Source organism: Melanerpes formicivorus, unplaced genomic scaffold (genome assembly GCF_026170545.1).
Source record: "Melanerpes formicivorus ecotype bairdi unplaced genomic scaffold, bMelFor1.0.p_v2 SCAF_45, whole genome shotgun sequence".
In the NCBI taxonomy this organism is placed as follows: Eukaryota; Metazoa; Chordata; class Aves; order Piciformes; family Picidae; genus Melanerpes; species Melanerpes formicivorus.
Genome location: NW_027142397.1, coordinates 4,587,657 through 4,611,548, shown reverse-complemented (window position 1 = coordinate 4,611,548; position 23,892 = coordinate 4,587,657). Strand labels below are relative to the sequence as shown.

The following is a 23,892-nucleotide window of genomic DNA, read 5'->3' as shown; positions in this document are numbered from 1 at the left end:
GGTCCGCGGCCGCCTCGCCCCGGGGGAGCGGGCGGGTGGCAGCGGCTCGGTGCTGGTGTCGGTGTGTCGGGGGGTGTCTGTGTGTCGGTGTGAGCGTGTCAGGGCGTGTGGCGGGGTGGGCACCGCGCTCCACTCCGGGGCTTGGCGCCAGCCCGCGCATCAGCGGTAGGAGGGGACAGAGCCGCTCCCGCGGGCGCACCGGCAGCCCCGGCTCCGCAGGTGCCTCCCGACCGGCACCGGCACCGCACGGACCGGTTCGGCTGGGGTCGACACAGAGTGGAACGGCTCGGCTCGGCACAGAGTGGAACGGCTCGGCTCGGCTCGGAGCGGCTGCCGCGGGACGGGCCGGCGCGGCCGCACTAAGATGAGCCATGAGCGGAGCGGCCCCGGTCCGCACCGGCCGCTCCGCCTGAGTCCCGGGCAGCAGAAGCCCGCTCCCCCGCTGCCCCTGGGGCCGTAGGGCCGCCCCGGCCCCGCGCCCTCCCCAACGATGCCCCATCTCTGGCCGGCTCTCCGCGGCGTGCTCTGGGAATATTGGGCAGCGCTACTGGTCGGCGGCTTCTGGGGCCAGTGCTCGCACGGGATGCCGCATGTCATCCGGATCGGTAAGTGGTGGGGACATACTCGGGGGGCAGAGCGCTGTCCGGGGACGGGAGGGTCGGCGAAGCGGGCACCGGGAGAGCGCCCGGCCCGAGCTGCCGCCCTGGGCACGGTGTGATGGGCACGGTGCTGGGCACGGTGTGATGGGCACGGTGCTGGGCACGGTGCTGAGGATAGTGCAAAGAGGAGTGGAGCGTGCTGTGCCCCGGCGAGGTGCTGAGCCCGTAGAGCAGGGGGATAATGCCCCTATGGAGACAGGAGATGTTGTGCCCCGGAAAGGGGAGATGTTGTGTCCCTGGAAAGGGGAGATGCTGTGCCCATGGAGAAGGGAGATGCTGTACCCCCGGAAAGGGGAGATGTTGTGTCCCTGGAAAGGGGAGATGCTGTGCCCGTGGAGAGGTGAGATGCTGTGCCTCCAGACAGAAGGGATCTTGGTGCTGAGTCCTTGGAAGAGGAATGTTCTGTCCCCAGAGAGGGAAGATGCTGAGCCTGCTACTAGGAGGGCTGCGGTGCCAGTGCAAGAAGGGTGCTGTGCTTTTGCAAGGAGAGGTGCTGAGCTTGCTGCAGTAGGTATGCTGTGCAGAGGTGCTTTGACTTAGGGCCAGAGGTGCCCAGCACAGGGGACAGGCAGCCCGGGGAGCCCGCGGCGCTGAGCCTCGCTGCCTGCAGAATGCCAGAGGCTGGCTGTGCCGCTGCGGCTGCCGAGGGCCGGGCAGCTTTCATTAAATCATTGAGGTTTGGGGGGGGGAAATTAATTTTTAATAATGTTACATAAAGTAATTGCACAGATAACAGCTTGGGAAGGAGTCGACAATCTTTCTTTTGCTAATTAAACGAGATTCTTGTTTTAAGTGCGTCATGTAAAAGCACTGATTTTGTACTCCCCATGTTCCTCACCGTCTGTACACCTTCCCAGGGACTTGCTGTCTGCCCAGTATAAATTACGTGGACTGATTTCCCTTTCTTCTCGGGGACCAGATTCTAACCCAGAGGAATTGGTGAAAAGCAAGTAGATCTGTGAATATTTTAAAGTGGAAAAATAAAAAGGTCTTCTTTATCCCAGTGCGACTGCACAGCAGCAGTGTGAACATCAGTAAGAGGGAAATGTCAGTCCTGAGGGACAGCTGCTTTCTGTCACCTCCAGCATGGGCTGGAGCAACACCACGGCCCAGATCATCTCATGGACAAGGGCTTGATCCCTGCAGGGTGAACATCTGCTCTCCCCTGGATTTCTGTGAATGAGACACTCCGGGCAGATGTGGTCCTGGGCATGCCGAGTGCCAGAAGTGCTGGTGGAAAAGGTTAATGGACCTGCCCTGGGCCCTGGCTGCTGCTGGACTTCTGCGGGAGCCCGGCTGCTTGGTGTGCTCAGCTGGGAATGGTTTGTGCGACAGAGCTCCCCTGGTTCCCCTCGCAAGAACCCCCCCCCCCCCCGCTGCTGCTGACGGGGCACGCTGGGCTTTGCCAGTGCCACCGTGCGAGCAGGGAGGAGACATCCTGCTGTGCCATGGCAGAGCTCCCCCCATCCATCACCAGCCTGGCCCCTCCGCAGCACCGGCCACGTTTCCCTTCCCAGAGGTGCCAGAGTGCAGATGCCCATCGGGACCATAAGCCATGTGCCTGGGGGGTCCTGTTGCAACTGGGGTCCTGGGCTTGCAGCTCATCCTGCTTTGGGCTTGGCAGCAGTGGGGCTGGTCCCTGGTGGCATCCCCTACGTGCTGCCAGCCTGGTGCTCTGGAGCGGGTGTGTGGGGGCTGCTGCTGCACACACACTCGCTGGGGAATGGGCTGAAGTCACCAGGGCTGGCGAGTGCTGAGACCCCCGGGAATGCCAGGGGCTCGTGGGAGATGTTCAGGCCCAAGAGTATCCCTGTAGCTCTGGGAGATGTTTAGTCTTGAGCACGGGTGCTTCAGTTGTCCTGAAAACGGAGATTTTCAAAGCAATTGCACAAAAGGAGAAAGGAGCTTTCAACCCGGGCACTGCTGCCAGCCCTTCACGGGGAGCTCCCCGGCTCGGGAAGGCAGGGAGGTGGGCAGGGAGGCAGGGAAGCAGGCAGGCAGACAGTCAGGGAGGGCTGCCCGCCACAGAACACTGCCCTGCAGCGCCTCTGCCAGCACTACCCTGCCTGCTGCAGGAAGAGAAATGCCCCAACACTCAGCGCCTCATTTAGCCTTTTCCTTTATCAGTCAAATCAGAAACTTAAAGATCAGAAAAAGGCTTTAAAAGGGGCTGCGGGGAGCTCTGTGTTTGCCTTTGCTCTCAGCTAATACTGGCACGGTTTTGACCTCTTTTTTTCAGCCCACTGGAAAATCGCTGCTTCTTCCCCCCTGCATTAATTTGTGCAAAGCTGCCCTGGCTTTCAAGTAATTCTTTTAATTATTGGGTTATGGCAAGAAGCAGAGAACACTTAAATAAGTATTGTTTTAGAACAGAAAGCCAAACCGGAGAGGAACTGGGGAACTTTTCAAAGCTCTCTTTTTTTTTTCTCCTGTGAAGCCGACTATTAAAATAAACACAGGCAGAGAGCTCTGAGAAAGGGAACGGGAAGCCAAAAGCGCTCTTCCTCTCGCGAGTAAAATATAAATATTTAATCTACACGTCTAAACATATCTATACATACACACGTACAAGGAGAATCTGTTCCTCATTGCTGGGCTGGGTTTGGTTTGTTTGCTTTTTTTTTCCTCCCCCCCCTTTCTGAAGTAGGAGTTGTTCAACACCTGCTCAGTGATTGTACAACCTGCTAACGATGTGACAATGCTGCATCAGAAAACGCCACCTCGATCTGCGGCACGCTTGAGGTGCTCGAGGGTTCAGCTCGGAGTTATTCTGGTACAAAGAGCTAACAGGGGCGTGGGGGTGAGTGGAGTTGCTGCGTGTTTACACCACGGTGAGTGAGAGGTAGTAAGAGGCGCTGCCAGCCCTGGCTGGGGATGAGATCAGGGAGATTACCCCAGTTAGGAAGAGCTGCACCGAGCCGCTGAGCGGTGGCACCGTCGCGTCCCTCGGACGGCAGAAGCAGCGAGCGCGAAGCGATTAAGCTGCCGTCAACAGCCTGTTTGTCTAACCTTTCTCTTAGATTAAAAAGCAGTAGTAGCACCCCGTGACAGTGACAGACGAGAGCCTGATGCCATTTTGTAAAGCCTGGTGGCACCGGCCCTAGCGGGGCGGGGGCGGGACGACTGGAAACAGAGTCCCAGGTGTAGAAGAAAGACCAGCACCGCGCAGCAGCCCGGGTTCAGTGGCCCTGTGTCGCTCAAGCATCATCGTCAATTGCTCAGAGTGATTATTTTGATGGATGATGTGTTAGCAAGGTGTACGTGTGGAGCAGGTGGGTGCCAGCGGTTGGTGATTAACAAAGAATCGTCAAAAATAAACGCCGGGAGCCGTCAGCCCGGCGTCAGCGCTGGCGTGTGGTGGTTTAGTGGCTTTGTTTGCATTCGGATGCTGACGAGGAGGTGACACCAGACCTGCCAGCCCCGCTGCCATCCTTTCCCCATCACCCCTGCTCCATGAGGAGAATGGAACAAGTGGCTCAGGCACACCCCCCTTTGCCACTCCCTCTGTGGGCATGTGGGGGACAGGCAGGGTCCCCCTGCCCATCCTACACCTGGGCGCCCTCCAAACCCTGGCTGCCCGCTCTCTCCTGGCCCTTCCTCTGCAGGAGCACTATGCTGTGCCTGAGCGTGTGTGTGTGTGTGTGTGAGGTTGGTTGCATTTGGCTTTCTGCATTTGCAAAGGGATCACCTTCGCCTCGGGGTTCTCACTTTTCTGGTGTCGGTTTTTTTTTCACTACGGTTACATCCCTGCCGATATTTGTGCCAATAATCCCGCCTCAGGAGCGCTCGACAGCCCTGCTTTTTGTGTGCTCAAGTCACTGCGAGCAGGACTGGGCTCAGCCAAGCTTTTAAGCAAACAGTTCTGCGTGCAGGAGTTTATCGGGTTTTATTTCTCGTAGCCTCCTCCTAAGCTGTGTTTGTGTAGAGAAGGGATCAGGGCATTGATTGTTTGTATGACTTGCAAGTAACGTGGAGAAGACAATCAAATTGGACTGGAGTCTTGGGGGGGGGAGGGGTGTGTGTGGAAAAAAAAAGCATCGATTATTTTATATAAATACATAGAAAACAGATTCTGTGGCTAATTATCCTCCGTGGGATTGGCTTGTTCTGAGGCTTACTCTGCCAGTCTGGAGTTTTATTTATGAAATCACCTTCCCACACTCTGCAAACCAAGTTTTGTTTTCAGCAGTAAAGGCAACAGCAGGCTGGAGAAGGCTGAGAGGGGCAGCGGCCGCTGGGCTGGGAGCTGTCTGTCTCTGGGGTGCTGGAGGGGGGATCCTCAGAAGGCCAGCTCTGGTGTTCTGTTCAGCTCCTGCTCGATGCCTGCTCGGTCCAGTGGCTCAATGTGCCAGCCAAGGCCTGGGGCCACCGAATGTAAAGCAATGAGGAATTTTTCTCCAAGGCTGCTGAGGTGATGAAACGTAGTGGGAGTAGGAGCTGGCAGAAATTGAACGCAGGTCAATACCTTTCCTTCTTCCCAAAGCAAACAGCATCAGAGAAGCAGTCCCACAGCACCTGAGACAGAGCAGAGCTGGGATTCCCCTGGCCAAAGGGCACCTGTGGGCTGGGACACTGTCTGCTGTGGGTGGGTGTCTGTGTAGCAGCATCAATAGGGTCTCACACAGGTGCTTGAGATGAGGGTCTGGCCCCTGAACATCCTGGGGCCAAGCAGGCTGAGAGGCTGCTGCAGGATTCTGCTTTCTGCATCTTCAAGTAAAGCGCTTTTTGGTTCCTTCCTTTGTTTCACTTCGGTTTTAAATCACTTTATTGCCTTTGTGTCTGTCTTTCCATGGGTATTTCTGTGGCCACACAGCCATTGTTCAAGCACTTAACAGTTGATAAAGTTATTCCAGGTCATGAGATGCTTTGTGTGTCAGCTAACACATTCCAGTGATTTCAGCGGGCTGCAAGGGTGGCAGTGTAAATTGTTTGGTGGTAAATTAATTCTGAATACATTTGAATAACAATGCTACCTCTTTATCACAGAACAGTCTAATTATTTGATCTTGGCATTCTCCTGAGAACTTCATACAGGAAATTAAGATCAAACCACAAGCCAGAATAAAAGAGACCCTCATTCAGCACAGGGCAGGAGCGTCGTCAAAATAAACAGCCCTGCTTAGTGCTGGGCTGCTGCCTCGGAGAGGGCACCTTCCCCTGGCTGTGGGCACCAGCACCATGGCCTCCTCGATGGGCTGCACAGTGCTGGGTTGTACAGAACCCAAGTGGGGCAGGAACTTCTCGTGGGCTTCATCTGTGGCGACAGAGTTGGTGGTTGTGCCTGGCACTGCCGCCCAGGTGGCACACGCCTGCTCCTGTGGCATCTCCACTCCTGCTTCTGCTGCCAGCAAATCCACTGCCACTGCTGCAAACTCAACTTCTCTGTCTCTGGATGTTTTTGTTGGTGGAACTAATTGGAGGTTGATGTTATGAGGAGATCTCTGCAAAGCCTTCTTGACACAGTCGTGCACCAAATGACACTAAAAATGACTCAGCCAGGAGGGAAGTTTGGTCTCCCTTGTCCTGGTGAATGAAGAGCTTCCCTGGTACAGAGCAGCACATCCACTGAATTAACAATCCTAGAGGAAATCCAGCTTTTCCGAGAGGAAATCCAGCTCCTCTTACTCTCACCTGCTGTGGATGATGCCAGCGGGGCTGACAGCTCAGTCTGTGGGCCAGCATCAGCAGAGGGCACTGTGCCTCGCCAGCTGCCCTGCCCGGGTGGCTCTGGCCACCTTGCTCTTTCAGCTCCCCCGCACGCTGCGCTCCTGCCTTAGCCATCCTCTCTGATTCCATCCCCAGTGATCTCCAAGCGTTTGCAGGGAGCAGCTGTGCCAGGAGAGCTGCGATGCAGGAGTCTCTTACGGAGACACAGATCAAACCAACCCCGGCCCTGCACGGGCTGCTCCCACTGCTGAGCCTGGCAATCCAATGCGCTGCCTTCCTGCACCAGCTCTGCTTTGCCACCCCCCTTTCCTTCGGCTTGGCTGGAGGTTTCATGTGATGCGGTCTAGACTTCTTTCTTCCCTTTGCATACTCAGAAGCCGGGCTGGTGGAAGTCTCTGAGTGAGGCAGATAACGAGTTGAAAGCAGCAGAACTCACTGGGCGAGGGGGGAGAGAGGCAGAGGCTGAGAGCTGCTGAGGGCTGAAGGGGAGGATGAAAGCTGCGCTGCGGCGGCGGTGCCGAAGGGGAGAGATGAGAAGTGGGGGGTGCTGCTTGCCTCACAGCCATGAGAACCCAAGTTGCTGTGACTGCAGACGTTGCTGTTTGCGGTGACTGCAGGGGTATCCTTACCCTCCACCAGCTCCTCTGCCCGGAGACTCCAGATTGTGTTTTCAGGCAGGGATTGTCTCGGTTTGGGCTGATGCTGAGGGAGTTCAGATGTGGTAGAGCTTCCTGCATCACTGCTGCTGTTCATTAGCACTAAACCCAGGGATAATTAGTTGGTGTTTATTACTCATAATGCAGCCTAAACCTGATGAGGGTCCTTAGCACAGGCAAGAGCTCTCCAAGCAGGTGGAAGGCTCAGTTTGCTGCTTTGTCTTTGCTCCAGCACCAGCCTATCTTTGTGGCTGACTCTCTGAGCCCCTTTGCTCACACCTCCTGCCCCACACCTTGCTCTGCTGCCCCAGGGAACCTTCCCTCTACCTTCAGCTTCATTTCTCAGGTTTGCACTGAGTGAAACTCCCCACATCCAGTGTTACCCCAGCGTGCAGCAGCATCAGCCCTTGTGCTTTTTATCTGCAACAAGACATGGTACATAACCACACAGAGATATGACTGCTCTGTGATTTCTGGGAGGGCAGAGAGAGACAGGGAAATGTGGGCTACTTGGGCATCACACAGCAGGAGCACACAGAGCTGTCCTGCCAGCCTCCCTAGGCAAGCCCAGCAGTGGGAAGATACTCCTCCACCTCACTGTGGACACCAGTGCTGCTGGTGAGGGGCTGAAGAGGCACAGTTGGTGTCCAGCTCAGCCCTGTCAGGATATGATGCACCAAAGATTCACTGCCCTGGAGAAAAAGCCTCTGAGCTGCACTTTGTTCTTTTGAGGTACAGCCTGGCCTTTTGCTTGAGTCACACTAAGTCCAAAGAGCAGCACCAAAATCAGAGTATTTGCACCTTGGATTAGGAGCTGAGTCTATGTGGTCACTGAGTCAGGAGAACATCCCTGCTCAGGGAAGTTTTAAGCAGAGAAATAAACCAGCTAATGTCAAAGGCATACAGCAGAGACTTAAACCCACACCACCCTGCAGATGAATTCTTGCGCTTTGCTTGTCCCTCTGCAAGCTGGGCACCCCGGGATCCCCACCAAGGGCTGTCCACATTCTCCAGCGCATAACTAAGGCTTTTGAGGCTGACTGACTGAAATTAGCCTCCCATCCTTTCTGTCTGCAAAGAGCAGCTTCAGAAGCTGTGCCAGGGCAGCAGCTGAGACTGTAAAGGTGGTTCCTGTGTCCCATAAGGAATGGGAAGGGGCCAGTGGGTGATCTTACAGAGGCCACTGGGTGATCTTACAGAGGCCACTGGGTACTCATTAGCTGGTGATGACATTTGATTGTTAAAAGATGTCCTTTGCTCCATCTAGGGACTTGGAGGTGACCAGAGCAGCTCCTTGAACTCATCACCAACCAGGTGAATAGGAACAGAAGCTGCTCCTAAAATAACAGAGTTGGTGCTGCAGAATCCAAACTGGATCAGAGATGCAGAAGGGAATGGGGAGGGAACTGTGCTGGCTGTGGGTGGCTCTCCCCACTCTAATGAATCTCCTGTCATCTCCTGCTTGTCTCCTGGGATGGAACAGTAAATAAAATCTGGTACAGCCCACAAAGTGAGCTGAGTTATGGCTGTCTGTGGGGACTGAAGTGTTAGACTTGGTGGTTAGTTCTGCAGTGAATTGAAAGCACCCAGGGGGAAGTCACAGCAATCATTTGCACTTGTCTGACGCAGCATCTGGGGCACTTTGCTTCCTCCCCGGTGATCTGTGGTGGCTCCTCCACCCAGCAACATCATAGCTCAGGCTGTGACCACCCAACTGTGGGGCTCTGCTGGCTTGGTCCTTGGGCACCTGCCTGCCAGCAGCATGCTGCTCTCCACAGTCACCGCCAGAGCAGCCACCAAGGATGGTTCTCTTCCTTGGGAGCTTTGGGAAGGAAAGCCACTCCCTTAACCCTGCGGAGCTCCCAGGTGTTGTCCTTTCAGTGGATGTGCAGCCAAAAGGTACATCATGATTAACCTCAAAAGTCTCTTTGCCTGTACAAGATAGATTTATATTTTCTCTATCTTTTTTTTTTTCCCCCTTGAGCCTGGATTCTTGGTGCAGACAGTGATTTATTGAATAATCAATTTCCTTATCTACGTAATACATGAAAGTGATCCATCAATGCCAGATAATCAATCCAGCTGGGGGCTGGGAGAGGTGGGGGGAGAGGTGTTCAGTGGGTAAGAGCTGTGTGTATGTGCACTTGGCTTGGTGTTTTCCTCCTGCATCATTGTCAGGCCAAATAACGTCTCCCTTCCTGTGCTTTTGTTGATGGTGTGTAAAAGAAAGCCAGGACATTATATTACACCTTGTAAGTTTTACAGTACTTGAGAGGTTTATGTGGTATGAATGTAAAGGGCAATGCAATAATGCAAAGGGCAGCCAGACATTTTTAAGCACAGAAGGATACACAGGGAGCTGCAGAGATAAATCTGGGTGGATAATCATCCCACAATGTCTCTCCGGTGGGTGAGAGACAAAGATGTTTGCTGCAAATTGTGCTTCAGGTCACTTCTGCCCCGGTCTCAGGCTCTGCTCTGCTTAAATGGTTCTTAAGCTCATTGCAGGTCTCTGCTCTGGTGACACTGCTGTCCTCTGCCATGTCCTGTGCCCAGCGGAGGTGGCTTACCCCTGCTGAAGGGCAATGCCAGTCTCCATCACTTAGGTGGTACAAGGGGCTTGCACCATTCAGAGACTTGAGTAAATGATGATTGTTTGGTTGTCCTCTGTGAGTTAGGAAAGGGCTGATCTAGAAAATAAACCACAGGAGGAAGTAAGAGGAATCAAAATAACCAAGTCTGAAGTTTATATACAGTTTAGATGAGGAACAAGACCCTGAGTCACAGAATCATGGAATCCCAGCTTGGGAGGGACCTCAGCTGCTTCAACTTTTTTTTTGGTCTGGGTTTGGTTTCCCCACAGTTTGTATCTTTGCTGCCAGAATCTGCTGGGTTTGAGCTGGGTGGAAAACTGCCTTTAAAACAGGTCTGGGGACTTTAACAGTCACTGTCCCAGGGAAGGGAGAAACTTCACAGCATCCTCCTCTTGACAGACTTCTGAAAGGACCCAGCAATGACTCCTCCTCAAATGGGAATGTTCAGAATTCAGCACTTGTAATTGCCAGCAGAATGGAGCCAAAATGTCATCACACTCCCAGGTCACAGTAGGTTTTATACATAGGTCGCTGCTCCATGTGCTCCATTCAAATTCCAATTTGCTTTGTGGGCTTAGGATGGCACAAGCACTGATCAGCATTATGCTGTCTCCACATGTTCTGTACTTTCTGACTTTGCCTTAATTACTTCCAGTTTTAATTGTCTGCCACAGAGATGGGATTTTCCTGATTTGAACCATCTCATTCAGAAGTGAAAAAGAGCTGGAGACTGAAGCTCTGGGACGTGGCAATGCCTCCTGGAAGTCCCAGGAGCAGAAGCTGGCTGCTAGCTGGTATCTTGTTTCCTGTCAGTGGCAGCTCAAAGCCCGTGGTCAGGAGCACGAACTGGAGCTGGCAAACCCAGGGCCAGCCTCCTCTTCTGGCAGGAGGTCCCTGGGATGAGGAGAAAATCCTCTGATTCCTCCTTCCTCTCCTGTGAAGCCCAATTCTGCCAAACCAGCAGCCCCACTGGAGACCTGCACCTCCCCGCAGCTCGGGATGCCATCACCGCTCCATTTTCTTTTGCAGTGATGCTGTTGCCATTTTAAGCTGAAGCAGGGACCTGTAAAACAGAAGCTCTTGGCTTAAATCTCTGCCTATAAAATCTGAAAGCTCTTTTCTCCCTTTATAGGGAAAGAAAACCATTTTCTTCCTCATTTTTACACACTTCTTATGAATTTTTATTTCTGGAAGCTCAGGTTTTTTAGGTTGTCTTCACTCAAAATGAGTCCTTGGCTGTTTAGCTGGAGGGGAATAGCAAGGCTCCCCTCATCATAGTTGGAAATAGGATCTTTAAGTTCATTTTCCTGTTCATCTGCACCACAGGGAAGGGCTATCCAGCAAATGTACTGCAGACTCTCAGATGGGCCTACAAGAAAGCTGGGGAAGGACTCTTCAGGGTGTCAGGGAGTGATAGGATTAGGGGAAATGGAACAAAACTAGAAATGGGTAGATTCAGATTGGATGTTAGGAAGAAGTTCTTCCCCATGAGGGTGGTGAGACACTAGTAGAGGTTGCCCAGGAAAGCCAGGCTGGATGTGGCTGTGAGCAACCTGCTGTAGTGTGAGGTGTCCCTGCCCGTGGCGGGGGGGTTGGAACTGGATAATCCTTGAGGTTCCTTCCAACCCTAACAGTTCTATGACTCTATGAAGCTGGTGGCACTTTCTGGCACATTGAGCTTGTCTTTGCACAGATATCAGCATCACTTCAGATGAAAGTTATCAGTGCAGGCACAGCGTGCAAACAATCCTCTGCTCTCCTGGCAGCTCCCTTCAGGCCCAGGGATGTGTCAACAGACAAGAGTGACTCTGTGCACATGCCCACCCCTTTGCAAACTGAGCAGTAAAGAGGCAGTTAGATCCATATTTACTTAATTTCCTGACACATTAATGTGGGGCTGGTTATTGGAGGAAACACATGAAATATTTTCTTGTCTGCAGTGCAACTGTGTATGTTAAGTGTGGCAATTTCAGTTGCTGGATCCATTTCCTCCAATTAGAGGGAGAGCAATGGCATACTAAAATCTGAAGCCCAGCCTGATTTGCATTCCCTTATCTCTCTGTTATGAATTCACATTTAGAGTTGGTCCTTTTTGGAGGCAATTTTAACCAAATTAACTCTCTCTCTCTTGTTCCTTCTCCCTCGCTCTGAGGAAGGGACTTTTTACAAGGGCTTGTGGTGATAGGATGAGGGGCTATAGATTTGAGCAGAGATTGAGACTGGAGATTAGGAAGAAACTCTTTACAGTGAAGGTGATGAGACACTGGCACAGGTTGCCCAGGGAGGTTGTGGATGCCTCCTCCCTGGAGGTTTTCAAGGCCAGGTTGGATGAGGCCTTGAGCAACCTGGGCTGGTGGGAGGTGTCCCTGCCCATGGCAGGGGGTTGGAACTGGATGATCTTTAAGGTCCCGTCCAAACCAAACCATTCTGTGATTCCATGAGCCTATGCATCTCACACACTGAAGGAAGCCACAGCTCAGCCACACAGCTCAGCCACAAGAAAACCCCAGGACTCTTGTTCAGGACTCTCAGCCTTGGCAGATACCACCTGCACTTCATCTTGCCTGAAGACTCCCAGTTCCCTGGCCCTGCAGCACCCCTCTGCTATCAGCACTTTGGATGCTGAGCTGCTCAGATGAGCTCTTGCACACTCTGTACTTTCTCCCATCTCCTGCATTCTCCTTCCCTGGCAGCTGGCTGGGGTTTTGCTGACTGCTTGGAAACAGAACTCTCAGTACGTTCCTCCTATCCTAAAGATCCTGCAAGGTGCCACCAGCCTGGTGACAGCCACCTCCTGCACACACTGAGCTCCCATGGCTCTACCTGGGAGTTCTCCTCTCTGTCTCTATTTCGTGCTGGCCCAGGAGGCTGGGCTACAGCTTTTGTCTGCCTTGTTAAGGTCATTCTGGGCAGTTAAGGGGCTCTGTGCTCTCTGAGCTTTTGTGGGGAACCCATTTCCATATGAATTATGAAAGTTTTGTGCCAAGGGGGCTGTAATTCCTAAATTGCTTTGACAGCAGCGTTTTGAATGAAAACACAGAGAAAAGAGAGCTAATAAAACTTGTCCTTAAGAGAGCAGACTTGTGAGTCCTGGAAAGAAATCTTGTCTAAAGATTATTTATGATCATTACACACCAAAATGTGGTTTTGAATCTTTATTGCTAGTAAATTACTTTTAACCCCCCAGGGGAGCTCATATTTTTTCCTTTGTGGCCATGCCACGTGGAGTTGGGGTTTATTTGCTTTATATCTCCATCTTTGCAACCAGTTAAGGCAGCACTTCTGATTTATAACAGCAACAATTATTCCTCGATAGCCTGGGCGCTAAAGGGTTAATCACCCTTGGATTTCAGCTGCCAAAAACTTCCTGAGAGTGATGGATTTCCAAGGGTGCTGCCTGGGCAGGTTCCTGTCTGGATGCTGCGGCGGTGCTAACCACCTCTAATAGGGAGCAGAGATTATTTATGGTCTTCAGCAGCTTCTCATTAGTTTTCCTGTTCACTTGGTGGAAGACTCCCAATTTCTGGGCTTCTTCATTAGTGTTACCTGTTCCACAGTGCAGAGTAGAAGTGACTTAACTTCAGGAAGGAGCGTTTGAATTGAGTCCTCTACAGGGAGGAGCATGAAGCTCTGGGCAGCTCCCGCGAGAAGGTGGGAGCAGGGGGGGGTTAGTTTAGATGTTTCTGCTGGGGCCACCTTGGAAAGACCCACCTGGTACAACAGAGGTGAGAGCTGCCTCCAGGGATCAAAGCTGGGTGGAAAACCACCTCCTGTGGTGCCTCCTGGAGCCCTCTTGCTGTGCTGGTGTTCCCTGGACACGACTAACAAGCGGATGCAAGCGTTTGGTAGATGCTGGGGCTCGTGGGCCATTTGTGTGTTCATTACCAATGCCAGTGACAAAGGCAGCACAGGACTAATTGCATTTTTGATCCCAACACACCAATTTCTCGGAGCCACGTTCCCTTTGCAGACTTTCAAAGCCTTATTTTTAGAGAAGTATTTTTTGATCTTTCGTTGGCTCCTGTTCTGCTCCCAGCTCCAGGCTCCCTGCCTGCCTTTGAACAAATGGCTTTGCTCTTCTGAGCCTTCATTCCCTGCTCATAAAATGGGGCTAAGTGTGCTTCCCCCCCCCCCCCCCTTTCTGGGGCCTTGTGATGGTGTTGGGGGTTTACAGACTGGGATGTACTGGGGATGCAAATGGCTGAGTTGGGCTGCACCGAGGCAGCGGCTCCGGGGCAGAGCAAAGAGCAAGCAGAACCCTGTAACAGAAGTGAAACAGTGAAAGGACAACTTGGGACTCTCAGACTGGAGTCATTCTGAAAGAAAATGAGGATCCTGAACATGCTTAACTGCTTATTTAACGTAGATTAGAGAAGTTATTTATCGAACTCTAACAACTGTTTACTCAATATGGGACTGTGAAGCCTTAAACCATCCCCTTAATAATCCCCTGGTATTTCACTGCTCTACAATAGCTTGGGCTGCTGCATCCCAATTAAATCCCTATTTCAGGCACTTAATGTAAAAGGAGGCTCTAACAAGCTCCTGATCACTTGGCTCCCCAGCCAGATCCATATAATCCAGGATTCTGTGCCCCGGTGAGTGCCTGTGATGCTGGGCTGTGGATCAGTGGGGGCTACCCAAAGGAGTCAGGGATGGAGGCTGCTGCTGGGCCAGAAAAGCACCAGGGACTGTGAGGTGCTCTCTGGCTCCAGGAGCAGCTCCTACCCCACACACCACAGCTTCAGTCTTGGGGTGCAGCAGAGCCAAGGTGCTGTGGGAAGCAGGTTGTGCCACGGATACTTTAGACATTTGGATGCCAGAGCCTTCCAGGGACTGGAATATTCACTGGGGTCCACTCCTATCCAGGATGCTCTTCAGAAGCAGCAGCCTCTAACAGCTGTGGTTTTATCACTGCCATGGGAGACAGAATCAGGATGTTCCCTGCAAGAGACACCTCCTGCTTTATGACTCCTTTTTGCCACAAGACCTGGTGTGGAGGACTGATCTTGGAAGGAGCACCCAAGGCCAAAACGTTGTGTAGTGTTTATGGGAACCTCAGAAATCCTACACGGCCTGGAGGGCCTCTATGCTGGGTGTCTGAGCAGCTGCTGCCCTGGACTCTGCTGTGGTTGGGACTCAGCAGGCTGGCACATGGTGACAAGCCTGTATCATTACCCTGCCCTGTGCCAGGCCTTCACGGGCAGGCAGCATGAGGAAGGGCCCTCAGGACATCCTCTGAAGACAGCTGCTTGCCATCCAGCAAAGTGACTTCTCTCTGCCTCTCTTTACAACCCCCTCATCCAAGCTCCCTGTAATTCAAGCATGTTTGCAATAGGAAGTGACAATGGCTTTGTGCTGGCTCTGCAGCACGATGGGATCTTAATTTGTGGAAGAGATTTCCTCCCCCCTCCCCTCCCCCTTCTTCTTTTTAATTATCAGCCTGAGATTCAGAGCTGAGCAATATGGGGACCCCACGAGGCATGGCTGGCTGCTTCGAGGATGGAGTCTATTTGTTTGTTCAAGTACTCAAACATAGCTCTCAATTTTGTGGCTGACACTACAGTACAGTGCAAGAAAAGAAAAGAGAAAAGGCAGCAGAAGAGACTGGTCAGGTCAGACCCCAGCTCTGGCACAGACCCTGGGCAGCCTGAGGCACAACACTTCAGGAGAACACTGCTCCCATTTTGCCTGTGGTGGGCATGAGGCAAGAGTCGATGCTGCTGAATTCCATGCAAAGCACACTCTGACTGGGATGGACTTTGGGTCACCCTCCATGTTCCTGCTTCTTCTTACTCCTTTCCTCTCTTTGCATGCCAGGGGCAGGGCTGTGCCACCTTGTTCATGGAGATCCCAGGAATGGTTGGGAGAACAATGAAAGACCCAGGAGAAAACAAAACAAAACAAAACAAAAGGCTGAGGGAGCTGGGGTTGTTTAGCCTGGAGAAGAGGAGGCTCAGGGGACACCTTCTTGCTGTCTACAACTACCTGAAGGGAGGTTGTAGCCAGGTGGGGGCTGGTCTCTTCTCCCAGGCAACCAGCACCAGAACAAGAGGACACAGTCTCAAGCTGTGCCAGGGGAGGTTTAGCCTGGAGGTGAGGAGAAAGTTCTTTATAGAAAGAGAGATTGGCCATTGGAATGTGCTGCCCAGGGAGGTGGTGGAGTCACCATCACTGGAGGTGTTTAGGAAGAGCCTGGATGGGGTGCTTGGTACCATGGTTTAGTTGATTAGATGATGCTGGGTGATAGGTTGGATTTGATGGTCTCAAAGGTCTTTTCCAACCTGGCCTATTCTATTCTATTCTATTCTATTCTATTCTATTCTATTCTATTCTATTCTATTCTATTCTATTCTATTCTATTCCAAAACAAAACAAAACAAAACAAAACAAAACAAAACAAAACAAAACAAAACATGTTTTCACCTGCTATTTTTTTTTGTGTGTGTAAAGAGCTGCCCTTTAGTGGGGACCTGTCCTCTCCCTCTCCCCCTGAATCCAAACCCTGGGCTCACAGGGCTATGCAGTGTGTGTACTGCCCTGGGGGGGGATCCTCATACCATCCTGCACTGAGAGGAGAGGTGGGGACAAGAGAGTTCCCAAAACAGCTCCCAGCCCCCTCTGCTCTGCAGGTCACCTTCTGGCCCTCACATCATCACTTGGTGCAGCAGCTGTGGTGAACCACAGCAACACAAGGGACTGACAACCATGGTCTCATTCTCCTGGAGAGGACTGATGTCTTCCTTGCCTTCTGTGGGCAGATAAAACCAGCACTGAGAGCTGTGCTGGGGCAGCTCTTTGGGTTTTCCAGAGGGGTCTGAGGCAGACCATGGTTTACAGGCAGCCCAATCACACAGTGTCCCACAAATCCCCTTCTTCCCCATTTCGGCTCTACCCCACGATGTCATTTGCAATCTAAACTTAGCAAGAGGGTGAGGTTTATTGGCAGGAATTGTCCCAATCCTCAGAGCAGAGACTGGGGCAGCCCCATCCCAGCAGCATGGGAAGGAAGCTGGGTGGGTGCAGGAGGGAACCCAGAGCGTCCTGCCCTGCCCCCTCACAGCACTGCTAGGCTGGAGCAGGACCTGGGTGAGAAGGGAAAAAGATGCTTCAGAGGGAGAAGGAACGTGACCATCTCCTTCAGTTGTTGCTGTTTGGCTTTCATGTACTGCTAATTGCATACACTCATGTTTGTGGTACTCCATGCCAGCCCGTGATGGATGCTCTATAATCTTATAGATGAGAGAGTGCATTTGTTTTCTGAGGCTAACTGCACACAATCTGTTATTGTATCAAGCTGAATACTTTGAGGGTTGGTGCCTTTCAGTGTCGAGTATAAAAGCCAGGCCTCCCCGACAATAACCTTCATTAATCAGGCTTCCCTGGGCTGCGAGCAGCAGAGCCCACGATGTCTTCTTTGTACGTCAAAGCTTGCGAGGATCCCGCTCTGAAAAGCCTCCTGCTGATCAGCCATTCTTTCACTTTTCTTTATTTGGTTTAAATGGGGAAAATATCCTCCCAGTAGAGACACCATCGTTTGCCTTGTGGCTCCACACACTTCTTTTAAACTAATAGCTTAAAGAGGGGGGAGGGAAAAGCAGCTGCAACTTGCTGGGAGCGGCGAGAACTTCACTTGAAGAGGATTCAGCTTCTTTTGTTTTTCACAAGAGCTGTTGAGTGTTCAGAGCTTTCAAAAACACGGCCTCTTCTGCTGAGTCCTGAAACGAGGGTTGAGGGACAGGGTGTTTGGAGGGCTTTCAAGAGGTGCAGAATGACAGAATCACAGAATGATAGAACGGTAGAATCATAGAATGATAGAATCATAGGATGGGTTGGGTTGGAAGGGACATCCAAAAGTCATCCAGCCCAACCCCATCTGCAGAAATCAGGCACATCCTCAGCCAGATCAGGCTGCCCAAAGCCCTGTGGAGCCTCACCTTGAATATCCTCGGCCACGAGGATGATTAGAGGGCTGTAGCACCTCTCTATGAGGACAGACTGAGGGAGCCGGGGCTGTTCAGTCTGGAGAAGAGAAGGCTCTGAGGAGACCTTATTGCGGCATTCCAGTATCTGAAGGGGGCTACAGGAAAGCTGGGGAGGGACTTTGGAGGGTGTCAGGGAGTGATAGGACTGGGGGGAATGGAAAAAAAATAGAAATGGGTAGATTCAGATTGGATGTCAGGAAGTTCTTCCCCATGAGGGTGGTGAGATGCTGAAACAGGTTGCCCAGAGAGGTTGTGGAAACCTCATCCCTGGAAGTTTTTAAGGCCAAACTGGATGTGGCTGTGAGCAACCTGCTGTAGTGTGAGGTGTCCCTGGCCATGGCAGGGGTTTGGAACTGGCTGATCCTTAAGGTCCCTTCCAACCCTAACAATTCTGTGATTCTATGATCTCTACAGACAGGGCCTCAACCACCTCCCTGGGCAACCTGTCCCAGTGTTCCAGTACCCTCATGGTGCAGAACTTATACCTAACATCCAATCTAAATCTACTCTTCTCTCTCCAAGCGCAAGTGAAGGTCACACAGAGCTCTGTGAGCTGCTGTGCTGTGCTTCCACAAACTCCTGCAGGAGCTGAAGTTCTGGTGCCTCAGCTCAAGTTTTCATCACTCTCTGGAGCTTTAGGCAGATCCCAAACAATCTCACTCCCCTGAACAGATGAATATAGCAGGACTCAGGGTCAGACCAATATGATCCTGCTTTTATTTAGGTGCCTAGATATACCAGGGCCTCCAGAGCTGCTTTCCCAGAGGAATTGCCCCTATGGCAGGGGGACAACAGCCTAAAGAAGGGCATTGCCTGTGGGAAGGGTGGGTCAGAAGGAGGGCAATGAGTGCCAGAGAAGGATGCTTTGGTTGTTAGGCTGAGAAATTGGGTCTGAGGAGATGCGGATGGTGTCCCCAGGGACACAGCCTCTGTCAGAGTAGCTTCATCATTCTTCCTCGGGCGAGTGGAGCAGGGATGTGCCCACAGTGCCCAGGCTTGGCAAATGCTGGTGGGAGCCTGCCAGCTTTCCCAGGGCCGGGAGAGGCTGAGGCTGCACTGCGCTCCTTAGGGAGAGGGACTTGCCACAGCGATTGAAAGCACTTTGGGATAAAACAGAGCAACTAAGAAAAGCCACCCAGGCTGGGACTGCAGCTGAGCACTTCGGGCTTGAGCTGTGAGTAGCCTTGACCTCATCCCAGCCCTGCAAAGCAGCCCCAGAGTTCCCTGTCTGTCCTTGAGGGGCCATTTCCCGACGGGAGACAGGAGCCGTCCGAAATCAAACGAACTGCTGGGCTGCCTCTGAGCAGCTCCAGGAGTGTCTGCTAACAGCTATCTCAGGCCATTCCACTCGACATATTTGAGCTTTAATTGCTGAGTAAGTGCTGGAGAAAGATCAATTGTGCCCCTGATCTGAGCCCTCACAGTTGCCCTCTCCCAGGTTTTGAGATGCAGTGAAAGTTTTGGGGTTGGTTTTTTTCCCTTCTTCTTTTCTTCTTCTTCTGCTTCTTTCTTCTTCTTTTTCTTTCTTCTTCTTCTGCTTCTTTTTTCTTGTTTTATTATTTTTTTCCTTCTTTTGTTTTTTTTCCCTCCTTTTTTCTTCTTCTTTCTTCATCTCTTTTTCTTCTTTCTTCATCTTTTATCTTCTTTTTTTTCTTCATCTTTTTTCTTCCTTTTTTTTCTTTTTTCCTTCTTTTTTATTAATCTTTTTTCTTCTTTTTTTTTTCTTCCTTTTTTCCTTCTTTTTTTTTCTTCTTTTTTTTTTCTTTTTTCCTTCATCTTTTTTTCTTCTTTTTTTCTTCTTTTTTATTAATCTTTTTTTTCTTCTTTTTTTTTTCTTCTTTTTTCCTTCCTTTTTTCCTTCCTTTTTTCTTCTTTTTTTTCTTTTTTTTTCCTTCTTTTTTTCTCCTTTTCCCCCTTTTTTAAATTATTTTTTCTTTTTTCCCCTTCCTTTTTTTATTTTTTCTTCTTTTTTTTTTGTTTTTCCTTTCTTTTCCCCCCTTCTTTTTCTTCTCCTTTTTAATTCTTTTTTTCTTCTTCTTCTTTTCTTCTTTTTTTCTCTTCTTCTTTTTTTTTCCCCCTTCTTCTCTTTTTCTTCTTCATCTTCTTTTTCTCTTTCTTTCTTTTCCTTTTTTTTTTTTTTCCTTCCACTGTACATTTCAAATGCTTCATTGTCAAACCGGGTAAAAAGCCCTTCTTTCTAAAATGTGTGCATCCCTTTCAGCCTAACTGAAAAGGCATTAAAATAACTGCAGCTGTGGAAAGAATAATTACAGCGGGATTTTGTCAAGGACTCTCTTGTCTGATGTTGCCATCTGTGACATGGTGAATGCAAAGATCATTTGAAACATAGGCAGTTAATGTAGAGAATAATTCCAGGGCTTTAGATATTTATGGTAAATTATTGAACTTTATTGTTTGGTTTTATGGCCCTCATTATTCCCCTGTAGTAAAGGAGCTCTGCGGTTTTGTGTTGTTCTGCACTTTGGTTTTCACTTTGCCGACTGGAGAAGTACACTGCAGTAAAAGTAACACTTCAGGAATGTTTCAAGGAGACATCATATTAATCAGATTATTTTCCTGCTCTTCAATAGCATCCTCAATGCCTTTTAAAAACACTTTTAGAGGCAGAGCCTCTTGTTGACCAGGTGTTAATAGCCAGTCCTTCAGGCATGGGCAGCGACGAGGGCTTGTAAACATCACATTCTCGCATTAATTTTCTCCTGTCTCTTAGAATATTGGTTCTGAGACTCCCACTAAGAGGGCATTGCTGCGCTCTTCCCTCCAACACCCCCCTAACTGCCAAATTAAGAACAGGCTGGCGCACTGAAAATGAGTAATTGGCTGCCAGAGACACTGAAAAGGAGCCTTGGCTTTGCTGATATTGGCTGCTCCGTCAACGGGGCTCCCGCTGGAGCCAAGTCCCTTGCTCACCCATCGCAGAAGGGTTGGCTTCTGCACAGGGTGCTGTGATCCTGGGGCTTCTCCAGCTGTGGTTTCATCCATGTCCCTGCCCCTCCTGCCCTGGCAGCAAGACCTGGCACGGAGCTGCCTTCCCGCTCCATTCAGAATGAGGTTTGAGTAACCTCAGGAGGCTGTGTCCAGGAGGAGCCTGAGGTGGGCTGAGGGTTACCCTGGGCATGGCACCTGTGTCCTTGCAGCACACAGCAACTCAGTGGAGCTCCTCACTATAAACCACCCAAACAGCTGCTGCAGGGCAGCCTGGGGGATGGTTCTGCTCACAGAAGAGGAGGTTGGCTCCTTCTGGGAAACTTAATGTGGCTCCCTCTGAAAAGTGTCCAACAGCTCTTCCCTGGCTGGTGCTGCACAGACGTCCTTCACCTCAAAGGGCAGTGCAGCAAGTGCCTCCACCTGCCCTTCCTGGCTCCTGCAGCATTTCCACAATCCCAAGGATACCTGAGACAGCCCAGCAGAGGAACTTTGTCAGATGTGAACTTTTCAGCAGAACTGAGATCATCGTTCTGACAGCTGAAGGCTGCTGCAGTCCTTGGCAGCCACCTCTGGAGTCTGCAAATGGAAATCAGAAGGGATGAGAAAGTGCCTGATTGTTCTTGCAGAAGAGTCCTCTTCCCACCCAGCCTGCCCTCAGCGCCCTGGGGCTGTGTGTGCCCTCTGCAGCTGCTCGACATCTGCATCTCCTTCTGGCTCACTAACGGGCTCTGTCCTTGCTAACAAGGAGACCATGCTGCAGCCCCTCCACCCGGAAAGGCACCACCTCCTCCACCCACCCCGGCCTCGACATGGGCACAGCTCAGAGCACTGCCCCATAGAGAGACATTTGTCCCCAAGGCATGGGGGGTAGGCATGTCTGGAAGCCACCAGAGAGAGATGGGTGGGCAGGGGCAGGTCAGGAGCATGTGGTTCTTGGATATCTTGGAGCAAACGGGCCAGAAACCCAGGCTTGGTGCAGCTGACAGGGCAAAGCTGGCAAATCCAGGAGCTGTGGACTTGCTACAAGGGGAACTAAGCTGGGAACAAATGTGTGGGCTATGGACTAATGGGGAAGAAACCAGGCAACCTTCAGTTCCCTATCTACAGCCCCAGGCAGTTTGCTGTTTGCCCTCAGCTATCCAAGTGACACAAGAAACCCTCAGGAGGTTCTGCCTGAGCCTTGCTCTTCACTCCAGGCTGTAAAGGATTTGGCTCAATCCTTCACATTTCAGTACCTAAAATTAGACTGAGCTCCAGCCCCGGGGTGATTGGAGAGCACAGCTATGCAGACAGCGACCTGCAAACATCTGGGAGCACCTGAGGAGGCAGAGAACAGCACTTGGGACCCCCCTGGAAGTCAGACACTGGCAGGTGCTGCTTTCTTTAGAAGAGAAGTGAGGCTGTGTACAGGTGGCTTATACTGGTTAGTAAATGCTGGGAGCTTGCCTGGCACTGGTACCTTGCATGGCAGCACAAAGCAGGTCCTGGTGTCCCTCTGCTGCAGTGGGTGACCACACCTGGTGTTACTCAAGAGCACTCCCAGGTCTGTCCCAGCTCTCCCCACAGGCACTCTGCCTGCTGCACAGCCTCCACACAAGAACACAGACCCTCCAGCCCTACACCTGAGCCCAGGCCAGCAGCACCTCGGGCTCCTGGCCCAGTTACTAGCAGAGCGAGGCAGGCGAAGCCCCTGCGCTTGCTCAGAAGCTGGAAGTCCTCCTGCTCTTTGCTTTCTTTTCCTCCAGCTATCATACTTGTTAAGGCAAATTAACATTCATAATGCAAAATCTATTGGAACATGCCTCCCAGACTCACAGACATTTCTGTTATGGTCAGGATTAATCACAAGGGATAATTAGAGTATTAAATGAAATAATTATAACATTATGACTCTAATAACCAAATTCATGGGTATTAGCTCCTGAGAAAAGACAACTATGGGAAGCAGAGAAGTTTTGATGGATGCCTCTAGCTGCATTTGTTTTTCTTGGCATTCTCAATTAAAAATTCCCAAACATCTGCCACACTGAGTCAACTCCCCCTGTTTGCAAGGACTTGGGAGGCTGACAGCAGGATGGGCTCCTGCAGGAACACTTCACATCGCCAGCAACGAAGACCACACCGCAGCCAGGCTGCGCCCTGGACACAAAGCCACCTTCACCACCCCTGCCAGGAGCTCTGAGGGAGGAGATGCGCTGGCAGCTCCACACCTCAGCGTGGGAGCAGGGAGGATGTAATGGTGGGGCTGGTGCCTATGGAGAGGGTTTGCTTGTCTGGCAAACACCATGCTCCAGCTCTGCTCTCCCCACACACCACCTCCCTGCCAGCCAGGGAACGTTTGGCAGGTCTTGCCCAAGGCCAACTCCAAGCTCAGCCAGCTCAGCTCCATGGGATGCAGGCTCTGGCAACATCTCCTGGCCCCAGGCATTAACTCCTCTGAGAAAATGGAGCCTTGCACAGCCTCCAAGGGCCTGGTTATCTTCTCTGACAGAGCCTTGGCTTGACCTGCAGGACAGCCAGCATCTGCTAGGAGAGGGCTGGGATCAGGAGCCTGATTGTCGGGGACCTTCTTGGAGCCAACAGGTTTTTTTGCACCTCTAATGTATGCACAGCCCCTCTCCAATATTCTGTGTCGTGCTGGAGAGGCACAAATGAATTCATTACAGAATGATGCAATTGCAAAGGCTTAAAAATACCATTTCTGTACGTTTCTGCAAGCCCACACATCAGCCACCAGCCAAGAGCTGCCAGTTGCTGGTCCCTGGAGTTGCTCATGTTCAGAAGAGAGGATGCAAAGAGCTGCTGGAGAAGCAAACTGGGCTGCTCACTGTCATGCACTCCCCACCCCAGCATGGGCAGTGTGTGGGGTGCAGGGCAATGTAGAATAGACAGACAAAGCCATTGCAGCTTTTCACCAAGAGATATTGATGCTAGGTAAAAAAGAATGGGGATTTTTATCATAGCAATGGTTTAGAGCACCGCTCAGATGTGTACAGAGAAGGGCAACAAGGCTGGGGAGGGGTCTGGAGCACAGCCCTGTGACAAGAGGCTGAGGGAGCTGGGGTTGTTTAACCAGGAGAAGAGGAAGCTCAGGGGAGACCTTCTTGCTGTCTACAGCTACTCTAAGGGAGGTTGTAGCCAGGTCAGGGTTGGTCTCTTCTTCTAGGCAACCAGCACCAGAAAAAGAGGACACAGCCTCAAGATGCACCAGGGAAGGTTTGGGCTGGATGTGAGGAAGAAGTTCTTCCCAGAAAGAGAGATTGGCCATTGGAATGTGCTGCCCAGGGGGGTGGTGGAGTCACCATCACTAGAAATGTTTATAAGAAGGCTGCATGAGGCACTTGGTGCCGTGGCTTAGCTGATTAGATGGTGCTGAGTGATC

General features: G+C 51.4%; 1 protein-coding gene across 1 annotated transcript in view; it reads left to right on the top strand.

The window, feature by feature from the left end:
- Nucleotides 1-229: 229 nt before the first annotated feature.
- The window catches only part of GRIK3 (glutamate ionotropic receptor kainate type subunit 3), a 127,178-nt gene continuing 103,515 nt past the window's right edge, over nucleotides 230-23,892 (top strand). Inside the window, exon 1 of the mRNA XM_068159372.1 lies at nucleotides 230-605. Within this exon, the coding sequence (XP_068015473.1) occupies nucleotides 491-605 (115 nt within the window). The 5' untranslated portion in view covers nucleotides 230-490. The remainder of the gene's footprint in view (nucleotides 606-23,892) is intronic.